At 33.1% G+C, this 22,003-nt stretch overlaps 1 protein-coding gene across 3 annotated transcripts in view; it reads left to right on the plus strand.

Moving 5' to 3' along the window:
- LOC149806597 (alpha-N-acetylglucosaminidase-like) overlaps positions 1-22,003 on the plus strand; it is a 131,126-nt gene that overhangs the window by 53,829 nt on the left and 55,294 nt on the right. For all 3 annotated transcript variants that reach the window (XM_089955329.1, XM_089955325.1, XM_089955336.1), the window contains exons 11-14: positions 1,932-2,006; positions 4,407-4,485; positions 7,709-7,858; positions 11,256-11,398. In XM_089955329.1, coding sequence (XP_089811455.1) covers positions 1,932-2,006; positions 4,407-4,485; positions 7,709-7,858; positions 11,256-11,398 — 447 coding nt within the window. The remainder of the gene's footprint in view (positions 1-1,931; positions 2,007-4,406; positions 4,486-7,708; positions 7,859-11,255; positions 11,399-22,003) is intronic.

Genomic DNA, 22,003 nt, shown 5'->3' on the forward strand with positions numbered 1-22,003 from the left:
CCAAATTTGTAGTACAAATTGTTGAATCTCAGAGCTGAAATGAGAAATTGTCATTCCTTGTATTATATATTAAAAAACGATATGAGCCTCTGTATCAATACATGTTTGGGGACTGGTTTAACGAATTACAAGAAAAGTTGATTTTACAGAAAACTCAGTCCTTGTTTATACAACAGTATATAATTTTGATGGTCTTTTGTCAAAATTTAAATCAACCATTTTGAAAATGTTTTTTAAATGATGGATTTTTCACCAGATCATCTTAAGGAGATTATGTTGTTTGAAAAATCTTGTTTGGGATTTGTTTGGGAGAAATTCAGGGTTAAACTCTTTTTGTTACAAGACAAGATTCTGATTATTTGCATTTATTGTTTTTTTTTATACTGTAATAGGAAATGTTACTTTCTATGAGATGCATATATATATTTATTGCTATGGAATTCTTTAGAATCAAAGGTTTGAAAGGAAACAAAACATAATTTATGTTCATTATGTTGTTCCCACTTAGCAACATTATGCAGCTCAGCAAAAACAAAGTTAGAAATTTTATTCTGTATATTGAAACGACTTTACATGACAGTTTATAGGAATGTAATCAAACTTGTTTCTTGGGATACATTTTGTAGTTATGTGCATGATCTTCTTTGCTGACTTTGATGTTTTTGGAGAGCCTTGAAAGAGAAACATTTATAGATTTAGAAAATGCATGTTTTATAATCTAAAATGTTCTTTAATTCCATTTAATAATGGTCATATGTGAACCTTCAAAAAAGTTCAAGTCTTGGGCTCAGCATATGTGCATATGTGAGAAAGTTTGCCGGTAGCTTCTCATGGGTCGGTGGTTCTTTCTGGGATTTTCATGGGTTCTTCCTTCACCATTAATACTGGCCACCATGTATAGCCTACCTTGTGCTGAAAAATGGCGTTAAACCCTATAACAACAACAACAACAACCTTGAAAAAAGTAATTTCATTCTGGAAAAACCCTGGAAATGACCTGGAAATTTATCTTTAGAAAAGTGTGGGAACCATGTAAAGAATATTTTCTGTTATTTTCAATTAGAATGAGGATAAGCTCTCAAAAGAACCTTTTATTAAACTTTTACTTTTCATTATCAACAAATCATGGCCCTCTAAGTAAATGTGATCTTGTTTATGTCTACTCATTTTTTGACTGGTTCCCATTTTCCTTACAATCTATTCAATACTATATCATCACCCTCTTGTAGTCAGATAGCTTTAGGATCCTGGAGACATCATGTAACACCAGTACAAATAGTAGACCATTCTGATTGTAAGATCTACATGTAATATTGTTGTTGTTGTTGTTGTAGGGTTTAATGCCATTTTTCAGCACAAGATAGGCTATAATTGGCGGCCAGTATAACTGGTGGAGGGAGAACCCTGGAAAACCCCAGGAAGAACCACCCACCCACGAGAAGCTGCTGGCAAGGTTTCTCATGTACAATTAGCTGAGCCCATGACTCAAACCCACACAGACAGGTGAGATGGCAGTGATCTAGAACAGTGAGCGTTTTAGACCACTCTGCCTATCAGGGCCCCTTCTACATGTAATGTATTTGTGCAACAGCCAGATATATGTATATCAAATATGCTCAACACATGGTATTTTCAAGCATGTTTTGTCAGGTAGGAACTACATTTTTATATGCTATATAATGTTTTAGCAAGAACTATTAATACAGAATAGAATATATGTACATTGATTGTGGTTATTTTTCTTTAAATTGTTCTAAAGCTGGACCTTGGAAACTGATCTTGTACAAACCTGTTATGAGAGACCATCTGTCCTGAGAGACCATTTTTTGTTGGCAGAAGGGGCAGTCCCTCATAACAGGTTTTTACTGAAATTGTACAAGTAGGGCAAGTATAAGTAGAAGGTTATATCCCTTGTTTCCTTCTCTTGCCAGTGACCCAGACTACATAAGAGCCTCAGGGAAAGCCATATATAATGCAATGGTACAAGCTGATCCACTGGCAATTTGGTAAGTTCTTTACGTGTTACTATATATAATGCAGGCTGATCCACGGGCAATTTGGTAAGTTTATTACATGTTACTATATATAATGCAATAGTACAGGCTGATCCACAGGCAATTTGGTAAGTTCATTACATGTTACTATATATAATGCAATGATACAGGCTGATACATGGGCAATTTGGTAAGTTTATTACATGTTACTATATATAATGCAATGGTACAGGCTGATCCACAGGCAATTTGGTAAGTTTATTACGTGTTACTATATATAATGCAATGATACAGGCTGATCCACAGGCAATTTGGTAAGTTTATTAGATGTTGCTATATATAATGCAATGGTACAGGCTGATTCACGGGCAATTTGGTAAGTTTATTACATGTTACTATATATAATGCAATGGTACAGGCTGATCCACAGGCAATTTGGTAATTTTATTACATGTTACTATATATATGGACAGCGTTCTTTTGCATACCAGGGCCCAGCAACATGGAATGAATTGCCCACTGAACTTAGACACAAAGACACAGTGATCCCATTCAAGAGTGCTGTTAAAACTCACTTATTTCAACTGCGAGAACAAACTTAAGACCTAATAATGTTTCCTACCTTAAATATTTTCAGCATGTTGTTAATGTTTTCTAATTTCATGGTGTTTGTTTTTGTAATAATATCATTATATATGTTTTTTATGTTATAGGTGTTGTCTAATGTTGTAAAACGCTTAGAGCTTCTAAAGATTAGGCGCTATACAAAGTCCTCATTATTATTATTATTATTATTATTATAATGCAATGGTACAGGCTGATCCACAGGCAATTTGCTAAGTTCATTACATGTTACTATATATAATGCAGTGGTACAGGCTGATCCACAGGCAATTTGGTAAGTTCATTACATGTTACCATATATAATGCAATGGTACAGGCTGATCCACAGGCAATTTGGTAAGTTTATTACATGTTACTATATATAATGCAATGGTACAGGCTGATCCACAGGCAGTTTGGTAAGTTCATTACATGTTACCATATATAATGCAATGGTACAGGCTGATCCACAGACAATTTGGTAAGTTTATTACATGTTCTTTTTATAATGCAATTGTACAGGCTGATCCACAGGCAATTTGGTAAGTTTATTACATGTTACCATATATAATGCAATGGTACAGGCTGATCCACAGACAATTTGGTAAGTTTATTACATGTTCTTTTTATAATGCAATTGTACAGGCTGATCCACAGGCAATTTGGTAAGTTTATTACATGTTACTATATATAATGTAATGGTACAGGCTGATCCACAGGCAATTTGGTAAGTTTATTACATGTTACTATATATAATGTAATGGTACAGGCTGATCCATAGGCAATTTGGTAAGTTTATTACATGTTCTTTATACATTAAAGCTGTTACATTATATTTTATTTGTGTAATAGTTAATATTTCATTTCTTTCATTGCTCATTTATTTGTTTTTGATTCTTTCATTGCTCATTTACATGGGTTTTTTTATTGCTTAGTTACTTGAGAGATAAGTGTTTTTAAATGTTTTGGAAACTTACTATCAACAGTGTTTGATCATCTTCAGTTTTATCTGCATTATGTAAGTTATGGTCCTTGTTTCCCTAAACTCTGTGGCCTGAAGGACCAGCAACCTCAAAACTTTCAAGCCCGCCATAAAATTTATTGGTCATCCAGATTTGCTTTCCATTAGCTTGTAATATTTTGAGCTGGTCATAAGGAACTGTGTAGTATTTTGTGGACCAGAACATAAAATGATTAGTTCTGAACCTACAAGCAGGTGCTAATTTTAAACACTGGTTCTTTAGCATATCTTTTGTATGTGCAATATATTGAGGTCTAATTAAAGCTAAAATTAGTTTGTTGAAAGTAGTAAAGTAAAAGTATCATTTTTTTAAATAATTTTACTTAGATTGTGTGGGAAAGGATATAGTTAGACATGATTCTTGAGAGTGTGTTAAAATGTTATAAATGTGTGCAAGAGAGTGCATTCAAAACTGTTATAAATTTGTGTAAATGATTCATTGTCATGCATACTTCAATTTTTGGAATTTTGATCGGATTTTCCTGTCAACAGAGGAGTTAGGGTGCTTGCAAGTTTTTGGATAACACAGGACTAAATAAATAATTTAGAGTAATTATTACATTAGGACGATGAGTATGTTAGTTTTAAAATGTTACTAATAGTCAGTGATATGATGAAATAGTATTTAAATGTTACTAATAGTCAATGGCATGATGAAATAGTATTTAAATGTTACTAATAGTCAATGGCATGATGAAATAGTATTTAAATGTTACTAATAGTCACTTGATTTAGTTATGCTCTCGCTTATGAATTGGATCTCAAGCCCAATTTCTTTTGATTCACAGGTTGATGCAGGGCTGGCTGTTCCAGTCCTCATTTTGGAAGCCTCCACAGATAGAGGCATTACTAACCTCTGTACCTCAGGTATGCCTCAGATATTGATTAACAAGACACATTTTGTCTTATATATAAATGATGTTATATTTTCACATTTTTCAATAAATGTACTTTAAATAATATGCTTGCTTTTATTCTTAAAATTCCCAGTTTCCATGCACATAGGCTATTCAACTTTCCTGCAGAGTATAAAGGTAGTGGTAAGGAACAGACCATGTCTATTTAAAGAACTTTGCTAAATTGTTTAATATATTTAGGGGATCGACACCTGTTTGAGCATAGACTTCTGAATATAAATAGAGAATCTTACATTATTTTAAATGAAATTTGTGGGTCTTGGTAAACAGAAAGTTGAAACTATTCTACGAGTTTAATACATTTCATTTGAAACACAAAAGATTCTTTTTATCACAGGAGACAAAGTACTTATTTAAGACCAAAGTGAAAAATAATTCATGCTTATAGATTGATGGTGTTTTCCTGGCTCTTCATCTGTCTGGCATCAACAATAAGGTCAGAGTTTGTGTGTGGGTCATTTTTCAGACACAGTTGTATATAATCACATAACTTGTTATGTAATAAGGGGTACTGTGACCAATATACTGAAATACTGTGACCAATATTTCATGGTATGCAATCTGGTCATCCAACCATTGGCATGTTTCTTGTATTCAACAAAACGGAAAATGACATGTTATTTGTGAAGTGCATGTGACAAGTATATGTGCTTTTCATAAGTAACACCTCTTTTGGTCCAATTTTTGATGGTCTTGTTCAGTGAGTTTTACATCTTCCATACAGCAGAACATTGTTCTGAACATAGATCAGGAACCATGCAGTATATTCTGGTGCAATTTGGTGTGTACATTTTCTCAGTGACCTAGATGATCTGTTTATGGGTTTTGTCTTGTCACCTCAATTTTTGGACAGAGTTATAGCCCTTGACAGCTAACTTGACATCTTTACATGGGATGTTGCCTGTAACAAGTGTAGCTCAGGAACATCAAATTTATCACATTCTTATGCTTTCAGTTATGAACATTTTCTCATAGACCTAGCTGTCTTTTATGGGTTTTGTCTTGTCAATGCCAGTTTGGATAGATTTGTAACCCATAACAGTTAACTTCACATTATTACATGCAATGTTACTCTTAACCAGCATAAATCAAGAACCATTCTAATGGAATTTGGTATGACCTATATGTGCCTTTTGAAAGAGTTATTGCCCATGACAGTTAACTTCTTATCTGCATATGATATGTTGCTTTCAACCAGCAAAGCTCAAGAACCATTCAAAAGATTCTAATTCAATTTGGTATGAACACCATCTCTTAGATTTACAAATATTGTTTATGAGTTTAGTCATGTCTACTTCATTCAGAGCTCCTTGTCACACATGTTGTTTTTAGATGAAATTTGTAACGCTGCTTGTTCAGCATATTTTCTGATCAAATTTATTTAAAAAATTGTCTTTTAGATCTTTGATATGCTATTGCCTTATTTAGTCAGCTTTATGCCTTTACATGGGATTATTGAGCTAAAATTAAGAAATTCCAGCATGCAGGTTGTGTATTGTATTTGTCTCGTTTGTACTTACTCCTAGTCTTGTATACGAAGCATTTGCTTTGTATTGCTTTAGGTTTATTCCATACCATTCCTGGGCATTAATAATCTCCACAACTAGCAGCGGGTGTTGTAGCTCATCATTTCTCTATAAATGTAACACCCAGTTTACACTTGTAATCAGCACAGCACATGATGCAGTCAGCATTCTGATGCAATTTGATGTGAACATTATCTCATGAACCTATGTATCTTATACACTCCATTTTGGACAGAGTTATGGCCCTTGTTGATCAGCTTCCTATGGTTATCTTTACATGGGATGTTGCTTGAAAGAGTTAAATTTCATGTATTCCACATCATAGTTTAAAGAAGTGATGGACCCTGAATACCCATCTAATCCTAACTTTATCTTCTGTAGAAGATACTATGGTGGAGATTGTCACGAGCAGGCCCCTTTATGATGCACTAGTCAAACATTTCCTCCACTATTTAGTTCTGGGATTTTTATTTTGTTGGTGAAAAATCAGTATTGTATTTTTTGAAAGAAACTTTGCTGATGCAGGAAAAGAGTTGAAGTCAACAAGAATAGGGAATACAGTGCCATTTACATTGCAACAGTTCAAAGCTGCTTGTGATAAAACTGAGGGACATTTGTATTTAAAAACTACATTATTTGCCAGAATAAAATTACCATTATCATTCAATGATAAACATTTCACTGGGAAGGAAAGCCATGCAGGCCTCCAAGTGGTTTCTAGTCTTGACTATGGATCCTACTAAAGCAGATTATAGCTGTACCCAGTAATGAGACAGTGAGACAGTCACAGACAAATGAAACTGGTTCACTAAGAATCATGATTTCAGTTTTCAGACTTATAAAGCATGAAACAGACACAGATTTTGTATTTACTTTATGTTATCTGAACCTTAAATGAAATATGAATATGAAAGTTAGTTGATCTATATTATTCTTTGTACTGAATTGAAGTCCTGTTTCTTGTCCTAATCTTTATTTAATCTTACTAGAAACATCATACACATTTATTATCTGTTGGAAGTAAACACACTGAAGCAATTCTGTTGATTGACTTGACACTTAAGTAAAGAACAAAAGTATCTGAATTGGCCCTTGAAAACTCAGTCGTGAATTAGGGCATGCTTGAGAAGCTGACTGTTAAACAGATGGATAAACAAAGTGGCTGTAACTTGTTCATTGTACTAATTGGACCAATTATTATTTATTTTTATTTTTTTGGACATACTTTGGGTGGATAAAAAAAATAGATATACCATGTTTTTATGCTAGAATGTTCAAGAATTCTATCAATGTCACTGAAGTACTTTCCTGTGAATCCCTCTGTCTGTGTGGGTTCGAGTCTTGGATTCAGCCAATGTGGGTATGTGAGAAAGCATGCAAGTAGCTTTTCGTGGGTCGGTGGTTCTTTCCTGGATTTTCCCGGGTTCTTCTTCCTCCACCATTAATACTGGCCACCATGTATAGCCTATCATGTGCTGAAAAATGGCATTAAACCCAACAACAACAACAACAACTTTCCTGTGAATCAACATTTGAATAATTGGGGAATGACATTTTCTTTTAAAACATGAACAGATAAAATAACATTATTTATTAGTGCTCCAGTTTGTGCAAGTTTTACTGTAAACAATTTTTTGGTATTTGCAGGGTAAGATGATAGTACTAGACCTGTTTGCAGAGATCAGTCCAATCTACAGTAGGACCAACTCATTCTATGGGCAGCCATTCATTTGGTGTATGCTTCATAACTTTGGAGGCACCATGGAACTCTTTGGGGACATTGAGAGCATCAACAAAGTAATTATTTACCTGCCTATATAAGTATTAAAATGAAACTGGCCTCAGTGGCTACCTTCTCTATCAACTAGCATGCATCTCACATTTTATTTTATTAGTATGTCTGTTAGAAAGAAGATGTTATTTAGAGAAGACCTTTCTAAATTGAGATAATGATCTGTAGATGGAGGAAACTTTTATTTTTGACACAATAAATTGTTTATACAGGAGACAAATGGTTTTTATGTGTTATTGATATTTCTAGATGACAAGCATTTGAATCATGCAGATTTTACTAATTACATTCTTTCTTATGTATCTCATTTCTGATTATGTTTTTTACAAATTACATTCTTTCTTATGTATCTCATTTCTGATTATGTTTTTTACAGATTACATTCTTTCTTATGTATCTCATTTCTGATTATGTTTTTAAACAAGTATTTTATTCCCATATAAGACTTGGTTACTGCTTTGTAATAGTGAAGGTTTCAGTTATTATTGTTAAATTGGAATGTGTCATTCTAGTTAATCCTGAATTTAGTACATGGTAAGACATATGTAATATTGTAATATTGAAGGTTTCAGTTATTATTGTTAAATAGGAATGTGTCGTTCTACTCAAGCCTGCATTTAGTACATGGCAAGACAGATGTACAATGTTTCTGACTGTGTCATTGAGGGCAATGGCAACAGTGTTGATGGCATCATTGTTAAAATTGGAAATTAGTACATGGAAAATGTATATATAACTTTTCTGACAGTGATATTGATGGCAAGGGCATCAATGACAGTGACATCAATGTTAAGATTGTGTGGAGTTTTAGTAGATGGCAAGACATGGGCATGACTTCAGTGACAGTGGTATTGGAGTTTTAGTATATGGTGAGACATATGTACAGTATTTATGACAGTGATATTGATGGCAATGACAACACTGTCAGAGGCATCAGTATTAAAACTGTGTGTGGATTTTTAGTAGATGGCAAGACATGGGCATGAATTCAATAACAGTAGTATTGATGGCAATGACAACAGTGGCAGTGACATCAATATTAAGATTGTGTAGAACTTTATTAGATGACAAGTTATGGGCATGACGTTTATGATTGGTTTGATGACTATTGCAACAGTGATAGTGACATATATTTTTAGATTCTGTGTTAGAAATTATATTGTGCATGTGAGGTACCTCATGTACTGCAAGCAATACAGTACATAACATGAAACACTTGTCCCATTTTATTGTATTTGCTTCAGTAACATAGGTTGCATTAGATTTTTGTATGTACATGTCCTAGAATTCATACATTAAACATGTTGCTTCCCATGTACTCATACTTGCATAAGCATGCAATGAATATGATGGATATGGTATAAGATAATTCAGCTAAACTTAAAGCAAGTCTAAATTTCCATATCCTAGCAATAATGTTGACATTTCTAAAATACTCACATCTAGTTAAATTTCAACAGATTAGACTCCTCAATTGAATGTCAAACAAAATATTCTGTAAATACTGCATATCGACTTTCCTTTATTTAAGAATACATGTAGCATTTGTCTAGGCATTTTGTGTAAAGATGCATTTAGCACATTGTTCAGGCATTTTTTGTAAGGATAGATTTACCATATTGTCTAGGCATTTTGTGGAAGGTTATGTGTACCATATTGTCTAGGCATTTTGTGTAAGGTTATTTGTACCATATTGTCTAGGCATTTTGCGCAAGGATACATTTAGCATTTTTTAAAGGCATTTTTTGTAAGGATACGTTTACTGCATTGTCTAGGCATTTTGTGTAAGGATACATTTACCATGTTGTCTAGGCATTTTGTGTAAGGTTACATGTACCATATTGTCTGGGCATTTTGTATAAGGATACATTTATCATATTGTCTGGGCATTTTGTGTAAGGATACATTTACAATGTTGTCTAGGCATTTTGTGTGAGGTTACATGTACCATATTGTCTGGCCATTTTGTGTAAGGATACATTTACCATATTGTCTAGGCATTTTGTGTAAGGATACATTTACCATGTTGTCTAGGCATTTTGTGTAAGGTTACATGTACCATATTGTCTGGGCATTTTGTGTAAGGATACATTTACCACATTATCTAGGCATTTTGTGTAAGGATACATTTACAATGTTTAGGCATTTTGTGTGAGGTTATGTGTACCATATTGTCTAGGCATTTTGTGTAAGGATACATTTACCATATTGTCTAGGCATTTTGTGTAAGGATACATTTACCATGTTGTCTAGGCATTTTATGTAAGGTTATATGTACCATATTGTATGGTCATTTTATGTAAGGCTATGTGTACCATATTGTCTAGGCATTTTGTGTAAGGATACATTTACCATATTGTCTTGGCATTTTGTGTAAGGTTATGTGTACCATATTGTCTCGGCATTTTGTGTAAGGATACATTTACCATATTGTCTAGGCATTTTGTGTAAGGATACATTTACAATGTTGTCTAGGCATTTTGTGTGAGGTTATGTGTACCATATTGTCTGGGCAATTTGTGTAAGGATACATTTACCATATTGTGTAGGCATTTTGTGTAAGGATACATTTACCATGTTTCTAGGCATTTTGTGTAAGGTTACATGTACCATATTGTCTGGGCATTTTGTGTAAGGATACATTTACCATATTGTCTAGGCATTTTGTTTAAGGTTACATGTACCATATTGTCTAGGCATTTTGTGTAAGGTTACATGTACCATATTGTCTAGGCATTTTGTGTAAGGATACATTTACCATATTGTCTAGGCATTTTGTTTAAGGTTACATGTACCATATTGTCTGGGCATTTTGTGTAAAGTTACATGTACCATATTCTCTAGGCATTTTGTGTCAGGTTACATATATACCATATTATCTAGATATTTTGTGTAAGGTTATGTGTACCATATTGTCTAGGCATTTTGCATAAGGATACATCTACCATATTTTCAAGGCATTTTGTGCAAGGTTAAATCAACACCAACACTGGATACAAAAATATGTGTACTTGCGAAAGTAGGTGCCAATGATTGGAATTGAAAGAGCCTTTGGTACACATAGAATGAAGTCAAATTTTAAATATAATTTTATCATTTCTTATTTGACTGAGAATTAGATGACTCAGACTTTGGCAAACTTGGAAGCAGTTTGTTATGTTGATGCAGCCCAGTCCAAGTTTTTTTTCTCCAATCATACATACTCTTTCCATCCATCTGCATTGATTATTTCATGTCCAAGATACAAAAGTATCCAATAATGACCTCTGGCGATTAATAAACAGTAAAGAATTTGGTTCTTTTCTGATTATAATAAGCATTTGTTCACCCTCTGTATTCTAACTAGGGTTTTCCTTATTTTAATAGTATAATCGCTTGATGCAACTTACATTTGCTCCCTAGGGACCCTTTGATGCTAGGATGTTCCCAAATAGTACTATGGTGGGAACAGGATTGACCCCAGAAGGAATCAACCAAAATGAGATAGTATATGAACTGATGAATGAGAATGCCTGGGCATCAGGACCATGGAATCTAACAGAATGGTAAGGGAGTGTTTTTTCTCATTCATGTATATGTGTGATATAGTTTACCCATGTGAGAAAGGCATGTGGAATATGTGTATTCCATATGACTGCCCTCACTGCCACTTAATGATGCTCAGGACATCAGGAAAGTCTGCTTTTTTCATGCAATTTTTATACCCAGTCCTCTACTGTGATTGGGGGTGGTCTTCATCTCAATCTATCCATCCAACACATCTCATTGGTACAGTAACCCACCCCACCCACCAGTTTTGGCTGATTGACATGAAACTTGGTAGATTTTATGGGCACAAAACTTGGTATATATTATGGCCACAAGACTTGGTACATATTATGGCCATGAAACTTGGAACATATTATGGCTGTGAAACTTGGTACATATTATGGCCATGAAACTTGGTACATATTATGACCATGAAACTTGGTAGATTTTATAGCCATGAAACTTGGTACATATTTTGGTCATGAAACTTGGTACATATTATGGCTGTGAAACTTGGTACATAGTATGGCCATGAAACTTGGTACATATTATGGCCATGCAACCTAGTACATATTATGACCATGAAACTTGGTACATATTATGACCATGAAACTTGGTAGATTATATAGCCATGAAACTTGATAAATATTATGGCCATGAAACTTTGTAAATATTATGACCATGACACTTGGTACATATTATGGCCATGAAACTTGGTACATATTATGACCATGAAACTTGGTACATATTATGACCATGAAACTTGGTACATATTATAGCCATGAAACTTGGTACATATTATGGCCATGACACTTGGTACATATTATAGCCATGAAACTTGGTAAATATTATGGCCATGAAACTTGGTACATATTATGACCATGACACTTGGTACATATTATGACCATGAAACTTGGTATATATTATGACCATGAAAATTGGTACATATTATGACCATGACACTTGGTACATATTATGACCATGAAAATTGGTGCATATTATGGCCATGACACTTGGTACATATTATGGCCTTGAAACTTGGTACATATTATGACCATGAAACTTGGTACATATTATAGCCATGAAACTTGGTACTTATTATAGCCATGAAACTTGGTAAATATTATGACCATGAAACTTTGTAAATATTATAACCATGACACTTGGTACATATTATGACCATGAAACTTGGTAGATTTTATAGCCATGAAACTTGGTACATATTATGACCATGACACTTGGTAAATATTATGGCCCCATCACCTGAAGATGTGCATATTGAAAAATCATTAGTGCAACTAATGAGTTATATTTAGAATTACCATGAAAATCTGTAAATGTTATGGTCATCATCTGAAAATGCAATATCAACAAATCACTTTGGTCTTGCAATTTTTATTAGTATAGTGCTGTTTTAGTCCTGTAGCTTAATGCAATATGTCACTTAGTCTTGTTAACGAAACTTATAAATATTAGGGTCATCACCTGAAGATATATATGTTGTCAGATCTTTTTCCTCTGCAATTTTTGTTAGAGTTACATTTCATCTTGCACCTTAATGTAGTATAAGACACAGTCTCATCAGTGCAGCTTGCAACAATGTTTGTTTGATGGCCATGAAAGTTGGCAAATATTATGGTCATCAGTGATGTACATACAGGCACATCGCTTCTTGTTAGAGTTGTTGCTTTGTTTGTAATGTAGCTGAATGTAGTGTAAGACAGATTCTTTTGAATGCAGTGTGTCCTGAAGTTTTTAGCTCTAATGGTCATACCACAAGGAAAGCTTTTGGGATGGTCTCTTGTGCATGCTTCCTTGTCTGATGTCTGTCATTAATACAAGTTTATTATTGCTTCACATCCTAAACTACTCAGAGAATTATGATGAAACTTTACTCACACATTCATCCCAAGGTCTAGCTGATACTAAATTAAAATACTGCTGCACAGAAATCCAAGATATATTCAATATGTCTGGTGGCCATCTTGAAATTGTTCTTGCCACTTCTCCTGAATGAATGGTCACATGGGGATTTCATGAAAAGACTTCTTATGATGTCTCGTTGGTGTCACTGAATGTTGTGCAAAATAAAAATGGTTTCACCCAATATCCTTATTGATACTCCTTCTGATTGAATGGTCATATCAATATTCAATTTTTTTTAAAAGACTTTTTAAAATATCTAGTTAGTCCTAAACAAAAATGGTGCCAATTTGGTATCCAATATGGCCACCATGGCAGCCAGTTTGTAAATATTGCTATCACTTCTCCTCCTGAACAAAAAGTCATATTAACATTGGGTTTTCACTAAAAACTTCTTATAATGTATAGTTGGTCCTAAAGACTAAATTTTGCCATAACAGTGGCCATCTTGAAAATCTTGTTATTACTTAATCGGAGTTTCTTATGACCATAGCCACTCTTTTTTGATATTTCGACATTTAATTTGGTGTGTAGGGTCAGAGGCTGTTGCCTATTGAAAAGTTGGAATTCGCTTACACCATGTGGTGTTGGCATAGGGTAGCCGCTTACTAGCCAGCCTAGCAAACTAGAACAACCTTTCATAGAGATATACCTGCATGAAATCAATATGAATATGATTTATTTATTCTGAGAACAGTGACCAGAAACCTCGTAGTATCACAGCAAGGTGGAGAAAACCAGATTCATCAGGTATTGAGCACATGTCAGTGAACGGTTTTGTTGGTAATGCATGACTACCACACTGGCATGTATTCCCTTCTTAATGAATCTGGTTTTCTCAAAGTTGCTTTGACCATGAAAGATTTCTGCCTGTTGTTTTAAGAATAAATATTTTGAGAAGTTTATGTTCTTTCATTTTTCTATAAAGATTACACGACTTTCATTTATATTTTGACTTGTTTTCTTTTAACAACAGTGGAAATGGTTTATTTTGTTGATATCAAGTGACTATTGGACCTCTGATGTCATTGACATGTAGGTTGTGAAATTTGTTTAGTCATGTGACAAGTGGCAGGTCAAAATTAATCAACGCTGTAGTTTCATTTAGTCTACCACAGATTAAAGATATAGTTATACTACAGTGGAATCCTGCTATAACGCGATGATCGGGGTCCATAAAATCGGATCGCGTTAAAAGCGGGGTCGCGTTAATGCGGGGTTTTACAATATTTAACTTTTTTTCCGAGAACATATACGTGTATACATGTACAATGATCAAAAGTCGGCTTATCATCAGATGAATATTAACTGGAATGCATTAATTAAGATATATTCAAAATAATCGATGGCTAATATATTTATAGGTTATTACTGTGCATTAAAAACATTTACTAATTTTTATTTGTTTGAACGATAATACAGATTGACCGATAATACCAGACTATCGCTATATCATGAAAAGTGTATCAACACCGTATGCTACCGTGCCGTCGTGGCATGCAGTTCATCCATAATGGATGTAATTTCGTTGAAAATCGTACAGATTTAAAATATTCAATAATTTTGTAATAGTCTGAATTCGTCGTGTAAAATATAGGATGAACAAAATATTGAAACCATTTACTTGCCGTCTGATATCGTACGGTCATTGCATGCAGCTATTCCCGGGTCTACATACGGTGTCTGTATTGGATATTATTTACTTTCAACTGTTTGTTGTTTGATCACACCGCCAAGCACAGCATACATGTTGGCGGCTTTCGTCCTTTGATGTTTATTAAATTGTGCGACTCTTGTATCAACCACAGCTTTGTCTGCTGCTTGGCTGTGATTGCAGTTAAATAAGAAGCCCATGTCGGCTATTGTTTGAGCAACGACTGTATACAGAATTCATGGAAGACAATCACAAAGACGATTTACTGGCTTTACTCATGGATCCGTAATAAGTAACACTTCCGATAATGTTTACTTCGGCTTAACAATTCAAAAACCTAATGAAACCAGTTTTCTCTTCTAGAGTAGAATACGGAGCTTCACCACAACCTGTTCAAACTGATAAATTTCAGAAGCCAAGCGTTGTACACACTATTTCTCGTACGTTATATATATCGTATTATTTTAGAATTCATACACGATCACTTCTCCAAAATCACTTAAAGAACCTGGATAAATTGTTAAGTTCCGATCGTTTATTATTAAAAGTCATACGCGAATTCTTCCACCAAATTATAATAAACGTTTTACACACTATTTCTCGTACGTTAAACAAATATTTTCACGGTCCGATAAAAATACACGTAAATGAATTTCAAATTTCAGGAACCATGCCACGATCATATTATTTTAAAAGTCACAACTAATCTCATGCCCAAAATGAAGTTAATTTCTGGTTTTGTTTTTTTTACTTTTCTCCAAATTTTTTTTCTCCATGTGTGAATGAATATACGAAATTTCGGGAGCCATGCTACGACCGCGTTATATCCGAATTCGCGTTATGGCGGGGCGCGTTATAGCGGGGTTCCACTGTATATATATAGTATACTTATATATAGTTATACTCATAATTTCGGAGAAAATAAATCATCCTATCATTTTCATGCAGGTATATAGTGATGAAAGGTCATTCTAGTTTGCTAGGCCAGCTAGTAAACAGCTACCCTATGCCGACATGACATGGTGCTGGTGAATTCCACCTTTTTGATAGGCAATGGACTCTGACCCTACACCCTAACATCAATGTTCAAAGATCAAAAATGGGGTGTCTAGAGTCAGAGGAAACTTGGATTAGTTATTGCTGTGCCTCTTGCTTGGATGTCAAATCAGCATGGGATCTTCATTATGATGTCTTGTTGGTCCTAAATGAAAATAGTGCCAGTCTGACATCCAATATAGCCACCACAGCAGCTACCATGAAATCTTGCTATTGCTACTCCTGTTAAGTCACATCAGCATGGAAGACTTATTTTGGTGTCTGGTTAGTCTTAAATGCAAACTGTTATAATATGATATCCAATATGGCCACCACAGTTGACATCTTGCAGATGTTATTGATATTCCTCCAAGATGGATAGTCAGTATTCAGTTTTCACCAAAACTTTTTTATGATGTCTCTTTGTTACTAAATGAAATTTGCATTGATCTGATATCCACTATGGCCACTATGGCAGCCATCTTGAAAATCTTAGTATTGCTAGTCCTCCGAAATGGAAAGTCATATTGATGTGGGTTTTCACCATAAGCTTAATCATGATATATGGTTGGTCCTGATTGAAAATGGTGCCAATGTGACTATTGCTACCACAGTGAATATATTGAAAATCCTGTCATTACTTCTCCAGAATGGATGGTCATATCAACATGGGCATTTTCACTAAAAGTCTCTTAATGGTGTTTTATTTGGCCTAAATAAAGTTGGTGCTGATCTTACACACTGGCTAAATTGAAAATCTTATAGCTCAAGAATATCAGAGATGGTTTCAATACTCAGCAATTAAACAAAGGAATCACCTTGTCTTGAATAACTGGAAATTCTGTCAGCCATTAGAGTGTCAGTCCCTACAAGGAACTATTGTCTATGGGTTGATGTGAAACTTGGTACATATTATGGTCATCATTCAAAGAGGTGCATGTGATCCCTTGATTAATGTAAGTTATTCCCCATTTGAATTATTTTTGTGATCCCTTGATTAATGTAAGTTATTCTCCATTTGAATTATCTTGTGATCCCTTGATTAATGTAAGATATTCTCCATCTGAATTATCTTTGTGATCCCATGATTAATGTAAGTTATTCTCCATTAAAATTGTCTTTGTGATCCCTTGATTAATGTAAGTTATTCCCCATTTGAATTATGTTTGTGATCCCTTGATTAATGTAAGTTATTCTCCATTTGAATTATCTTTGTGAACCCTTGATTAATGTAAGTTATTCTCCATTTGAATTATCTTTGTGATCCCTTGATTAAGTTATTCTCCATTTGAATTATCTTTGTGATCCCTTGATTAATGTAAGTTATTCTCCATTACAATTATCTTTGTGATCCCTTGATTAATGTAAGTTATTCCCCGTTTGAATTATCTTTGTGAACCCTTGATTAATGTAAGTTATTCCCCATTTGAATTATCTTTGTGAACCCTTGATTAATGTAAGTTATTCTCCATTTGAATTATCTTTGTGATCCCTCGATTAATGTAAGTTATTCTCTATTTGAATTATCTTTGTGATCCCATGATTAATGTAAGTTATTCCCCATTTGAATTATCTTTGTGAGCCCTTGATTAATGTAAGTTATTCTCCATTTGATTTATCTTTGTGATCCCTTGATTAATGTAAGTTATTCCCCATTTGAATTATCTTTGTGATCCCTTGATTAATGTAAGATATTCTCCATCTGAATTATCTTTGTGATCCCTTGATTAATGTAAGTTATTCTCCATTTGATTTATCTTTGTGAGCCCTTGATTAATGTAAGTTATTCTCCATTACAATTATCTTTGTGATCCCATGATTAATGTAAGTTATTCCCCATTTGAATTATCTTTGTGAGCCCTTGATTAATGTAAGTTATTCCCCATTTGAATTATCTTTGTGAGCCCTTGATTAATGTAAGTTATTCTCCATTTGATTTATCTTTGTGAGCCCTTGATTAATGTAAGTTATTCTCCATTTGAATTATCTTTGTGATCCCTTGATTAATGTAAGTTATTCTCCATTTTGAATTATCTTTGTGAACCCTTGATTAATGTAAGTTATTCTCCATTACAATTATCTTTGTGATCCCTTGATTAATGTAAGTTATTCTCCATTTGATTTATCTTTGTGAACCCTTGATTAATGTAAGTTATTCTCCATTTTGAATTATCTTTGTGAACCCTTGATTATTGTAAGTTATTCTCCATTTGAATTATATTTGTGATCCCTTGATTAATGTACGTTATTCTCCATTTGATTTATCTTTGTGAACCCTTGATTAATGTAAGTTATTCTCCATTTGAATTATCTTTGTGATCCCTTGATTAATGTAAGTTATTCTCCATTTGATTTATCTTTGTGAACCCTTGATTAGTGTAAGTTATTCTTCATTTGATTTATCTTTGTGAGCCCTTGATTAATGTAAGTTATTCTCCATTACAATTATCTTTGTGATCCCATGATTAATGTAAGTTATTCCCCATTTGAATTATCTTTGTGAGCCCTTGATTAATGTAAGTTATTCCCCATTTGAATTATCTTTGTGAGCCCTTGATTAATGTAAGTTATTCTCCATTTGATTTATCTTTGTGAGCCCTTGATTAATGTAAGTTATTCTCCATTTGAATTATCTTTGTGATCCCTTGATTAATGTAAGTTATTCTCCATTTTGAATTATCTTTGTGAACCCTTGATTAATGTAAGTTATTCTCCATTACAATTATCTTTGTGATCCCTTGATTAATGTAAGTTATTCTCCATTTGATTTATCTTTGTGAACCCTTGATTAATGTAAGTTATTCTCCATTTTGAATTATCTTTGTGAACCCTTGATTATTGTAAGTTATTCTCCATTTGAATTATATTTGTGATCCCTTGATTAATGTACGTTATTCTCCATTTGATTTATCTTTGTGAACCCTTGATTAATGTAAGTTATTCTCCATTTGAATTATCTTTGTGATCCCTTGATTAATGTAAGTTATTCTCCATTTGATTTATCTTTGTGAACCCTTGATTAGTGTAAGTTATTCTTCATTTGATTTATCTTTGTGAGCCCTTGATTAATGTAAGTTATTCTCCATTACAATTATCTTTGTGATCCCATGATTAATGTAAGTTATTCCCCATTTGAATTATCTTTGTGAGCCCTTGATTAATGTAAGTTATTCCCCATTTGAATTATCTTTGTGAGCCCTTGATTAATGTAAGTTATTCTCCATTTGATTTATCTTTGTGAGCCCTTGATTAATGTAAGTTATTCTCCATTTGAATTATCTTTGTGATCCCTTGATTAATGTAAGTTATTCTCCATTTTGAATTATCTTTGTGAACCCTTGATTAATGTAAGTTATTCTCCATTACAATTATCTTTGTGATCCCTTGATTAATGTAAGTTATTCTCCATTTGATTTATCTTTGTGAACCCTTGATTAATGTAAGTTATTCTCCATTTTGAATTATCTTTGTGAACCCTTGATTATTGTAAGTTATTCTCCATTTGAATTATATTTGTGATCCCTTGATTAATGTACGTTATTCTCCATTTGATTTATCTTTGTGAACCCTTGATTAATGTAAGTTATTCTCCATTTGAATTATCTTTGTGATCCCTTGATTAATGTAAGTTATTCTCCATTTGATTTATCTTTGTGAACCCTTGATTAGTGTAAGTTATTCTTCATTTGAATTATCTTTGTGATCCATTGATTAATGTAAGTTATTCTCCATTTGAATTATCTTTGTGAACCCTTGATTAATGTAAGTTATTCTCCATTTGAATTATCTTTGTGATCCCTTGATTAATGTAAGTTATTCTTCATTTGAATTATCTTTGTGAACCCTTGATTAATGTAAGTTATTCTCCATTTGAATTATCTTTGTGATCCCTTGATTAAGTTATTCTCCATTTGAATTATCTTTGTGATCCCTTGATTAATGTAAGTTATTCTCCATTAAAATTATCTTTGTGATCCCTTGATTAATGTAAGTTATTCTCCATTTGAATTATCTTTGTGATCCCTTGATTAATGTAAGTTATTCTCCATTTGAATTATCTTTGTGATCCCTTGATTAATGTAAGTTATTCTTCATTTGAATTATCTTTGTGATCCCTTGATTAATGTAAGTTATTCTCCATTTGAATTATCTTTGTGAACCCTTGATTAATGTAATTTATTCTCCATTTGAATTATCTTTGTGATCCCTTGATTAATGTAAGTTATTCCCCGTTTGAATTATCTTTGTGAACCCTTGATTAATGTAAGTTATTCCCCATTTGAATTATCTTTGTGAACCCTTGATTAATGTAAGTTATTCTCCATTACAATTATCTTTGTGAACCCTTGATTAATGTAAGTTATTCTCTATTTGAATTATCTTTGTGATCCCATGATTGATGTAAGTTATTCCCCATTTGAATTATCTTTGTGAGCCCTTGATTAATGTAAGTTATTCTCCATTTGATTTATCTTTGTGATCCCTTGATTAATGTAAGTTATTCCCCATTTGAATTATCTTTGTGATCCCTTGATTAATGTAAGATATTCTCCATCTGAATTATCTTTGTGATCCCTTGATTAATGTAAGTTATTCTCCATTACAATTATCTTTGTGATCCCATGATTAATGTAAGTTATTCCCCATTTGAATTATCTTTGTGAGCCCTTGATTAATGTAAGTTATTCCCCATTTGAATTATCTTTGTGAGCCCTTGATTAATGTAAGTTATTCTCCATTTGATTTATCTTTGTGAGCCCTTGATTAATGTAAGTTATTCTCCATTTGAATTATCTTTGTGAGCCCTTGATTAATGTAAGTTATTCTCCATTTTGAATTATCTTTGTGAACCCTTGATTAATGTAAGTTATTCTCCATTACAATTATCTTTGTGATCCCTTGATTAATGTAAGTTATTCTCCATTTGATTTATCTTTGTGAACCCTTGATTAATGTAAGTTATTCTCCATTTTGAATTATCTTTGTGAACCCTTGATTATTGTAAGTTATTCTCCATTTGAATTATATTTGTGATCCCTTGATTAATGTACGTTATTCTCCATTTGATTTATCTTTGTGAACCCTTGATTAATGTAAGTTATTCTCCATTTTGAATTATCTTTGTGAACCCTAGATTATTGTAAGTTATTCTCCATTTGAATTATATTTGTGATCCCTTGATTAATGTACGTTATTCTCCATTTGAATTATCTTTGTGAACCCTGGATTAATGTAAGTTATTCTCCATTTGAATTATCTTTGTGATCCCTTGATTAATGTAAGTTATTCTCCATTTGATTTATCTTTGTGAACCCTTGATTAATGTAAGTTATTCTCCATTTTGAATTATCTTTGTGAACCCTTGATTATTGTAAGTTATTCTCCATTTGAATTATATTTGTGATCCCTTGATTAATGTACGTTATTCTCCATTTGATTTATCTTTGTGATCCCTTGATTAATGTAAGTTATTCTTCATTTGAATTATCTTTGTGATCCCTTGATTAATGTAAGTTATTCTCCATTACAATTATCTTTGTGATCCCTTGATTAATGTAAGTTATTCTTCATTTGAATTATCTTTGTGATCCCTAGTTTAATGTAAGTTATTTTCCATTTAACTTAAAGCTGGATGTGATACATGACAGCATTTATGAATGCAGTTTCCCTGGCAGATTTTAGTGGAATCAGTTTCCTATGTATTACGGTCATCATCAGAAGATCTGCATATTTGACTAAACATTGTACTCACCTAATTTGTACGAGAGTAATGCCCTTTTTACTATCGACTCATTTTGGTCATGGGATGGAGTTTGGATCTGGTGGGGCAGGGGGGTATATTTATATGAGTCATTTACTCACCATTTAATGTTTAAAGTGTTGCAAAGACAAACTATTTTAACTTACAAAAGATAGTCTTTGTTTTTGAACAAATTAATTATTGTAAGCTAAACTTTCTGCTGATAAAAATTTTTATATAGCATACTCTGTTCTAAATAGCTATATCCAT

The sequence above is a fragment of the Sinohyriopsis cumingii genome, chromosome 1, assembly GCF_028554795.1.
Source record: "Sinohyriopsis cumingii isolate HCF-2022 chromosome 1, ASM2855479v2, whole genome shotgun sequence".
NCBI classification, from domain to species: Eukaryota; Metazoa; Mollusca; class Bivalvia; order Unionida; family Unionidae; genus Sinohyriopsis; species Sinohyriopsis cumingii.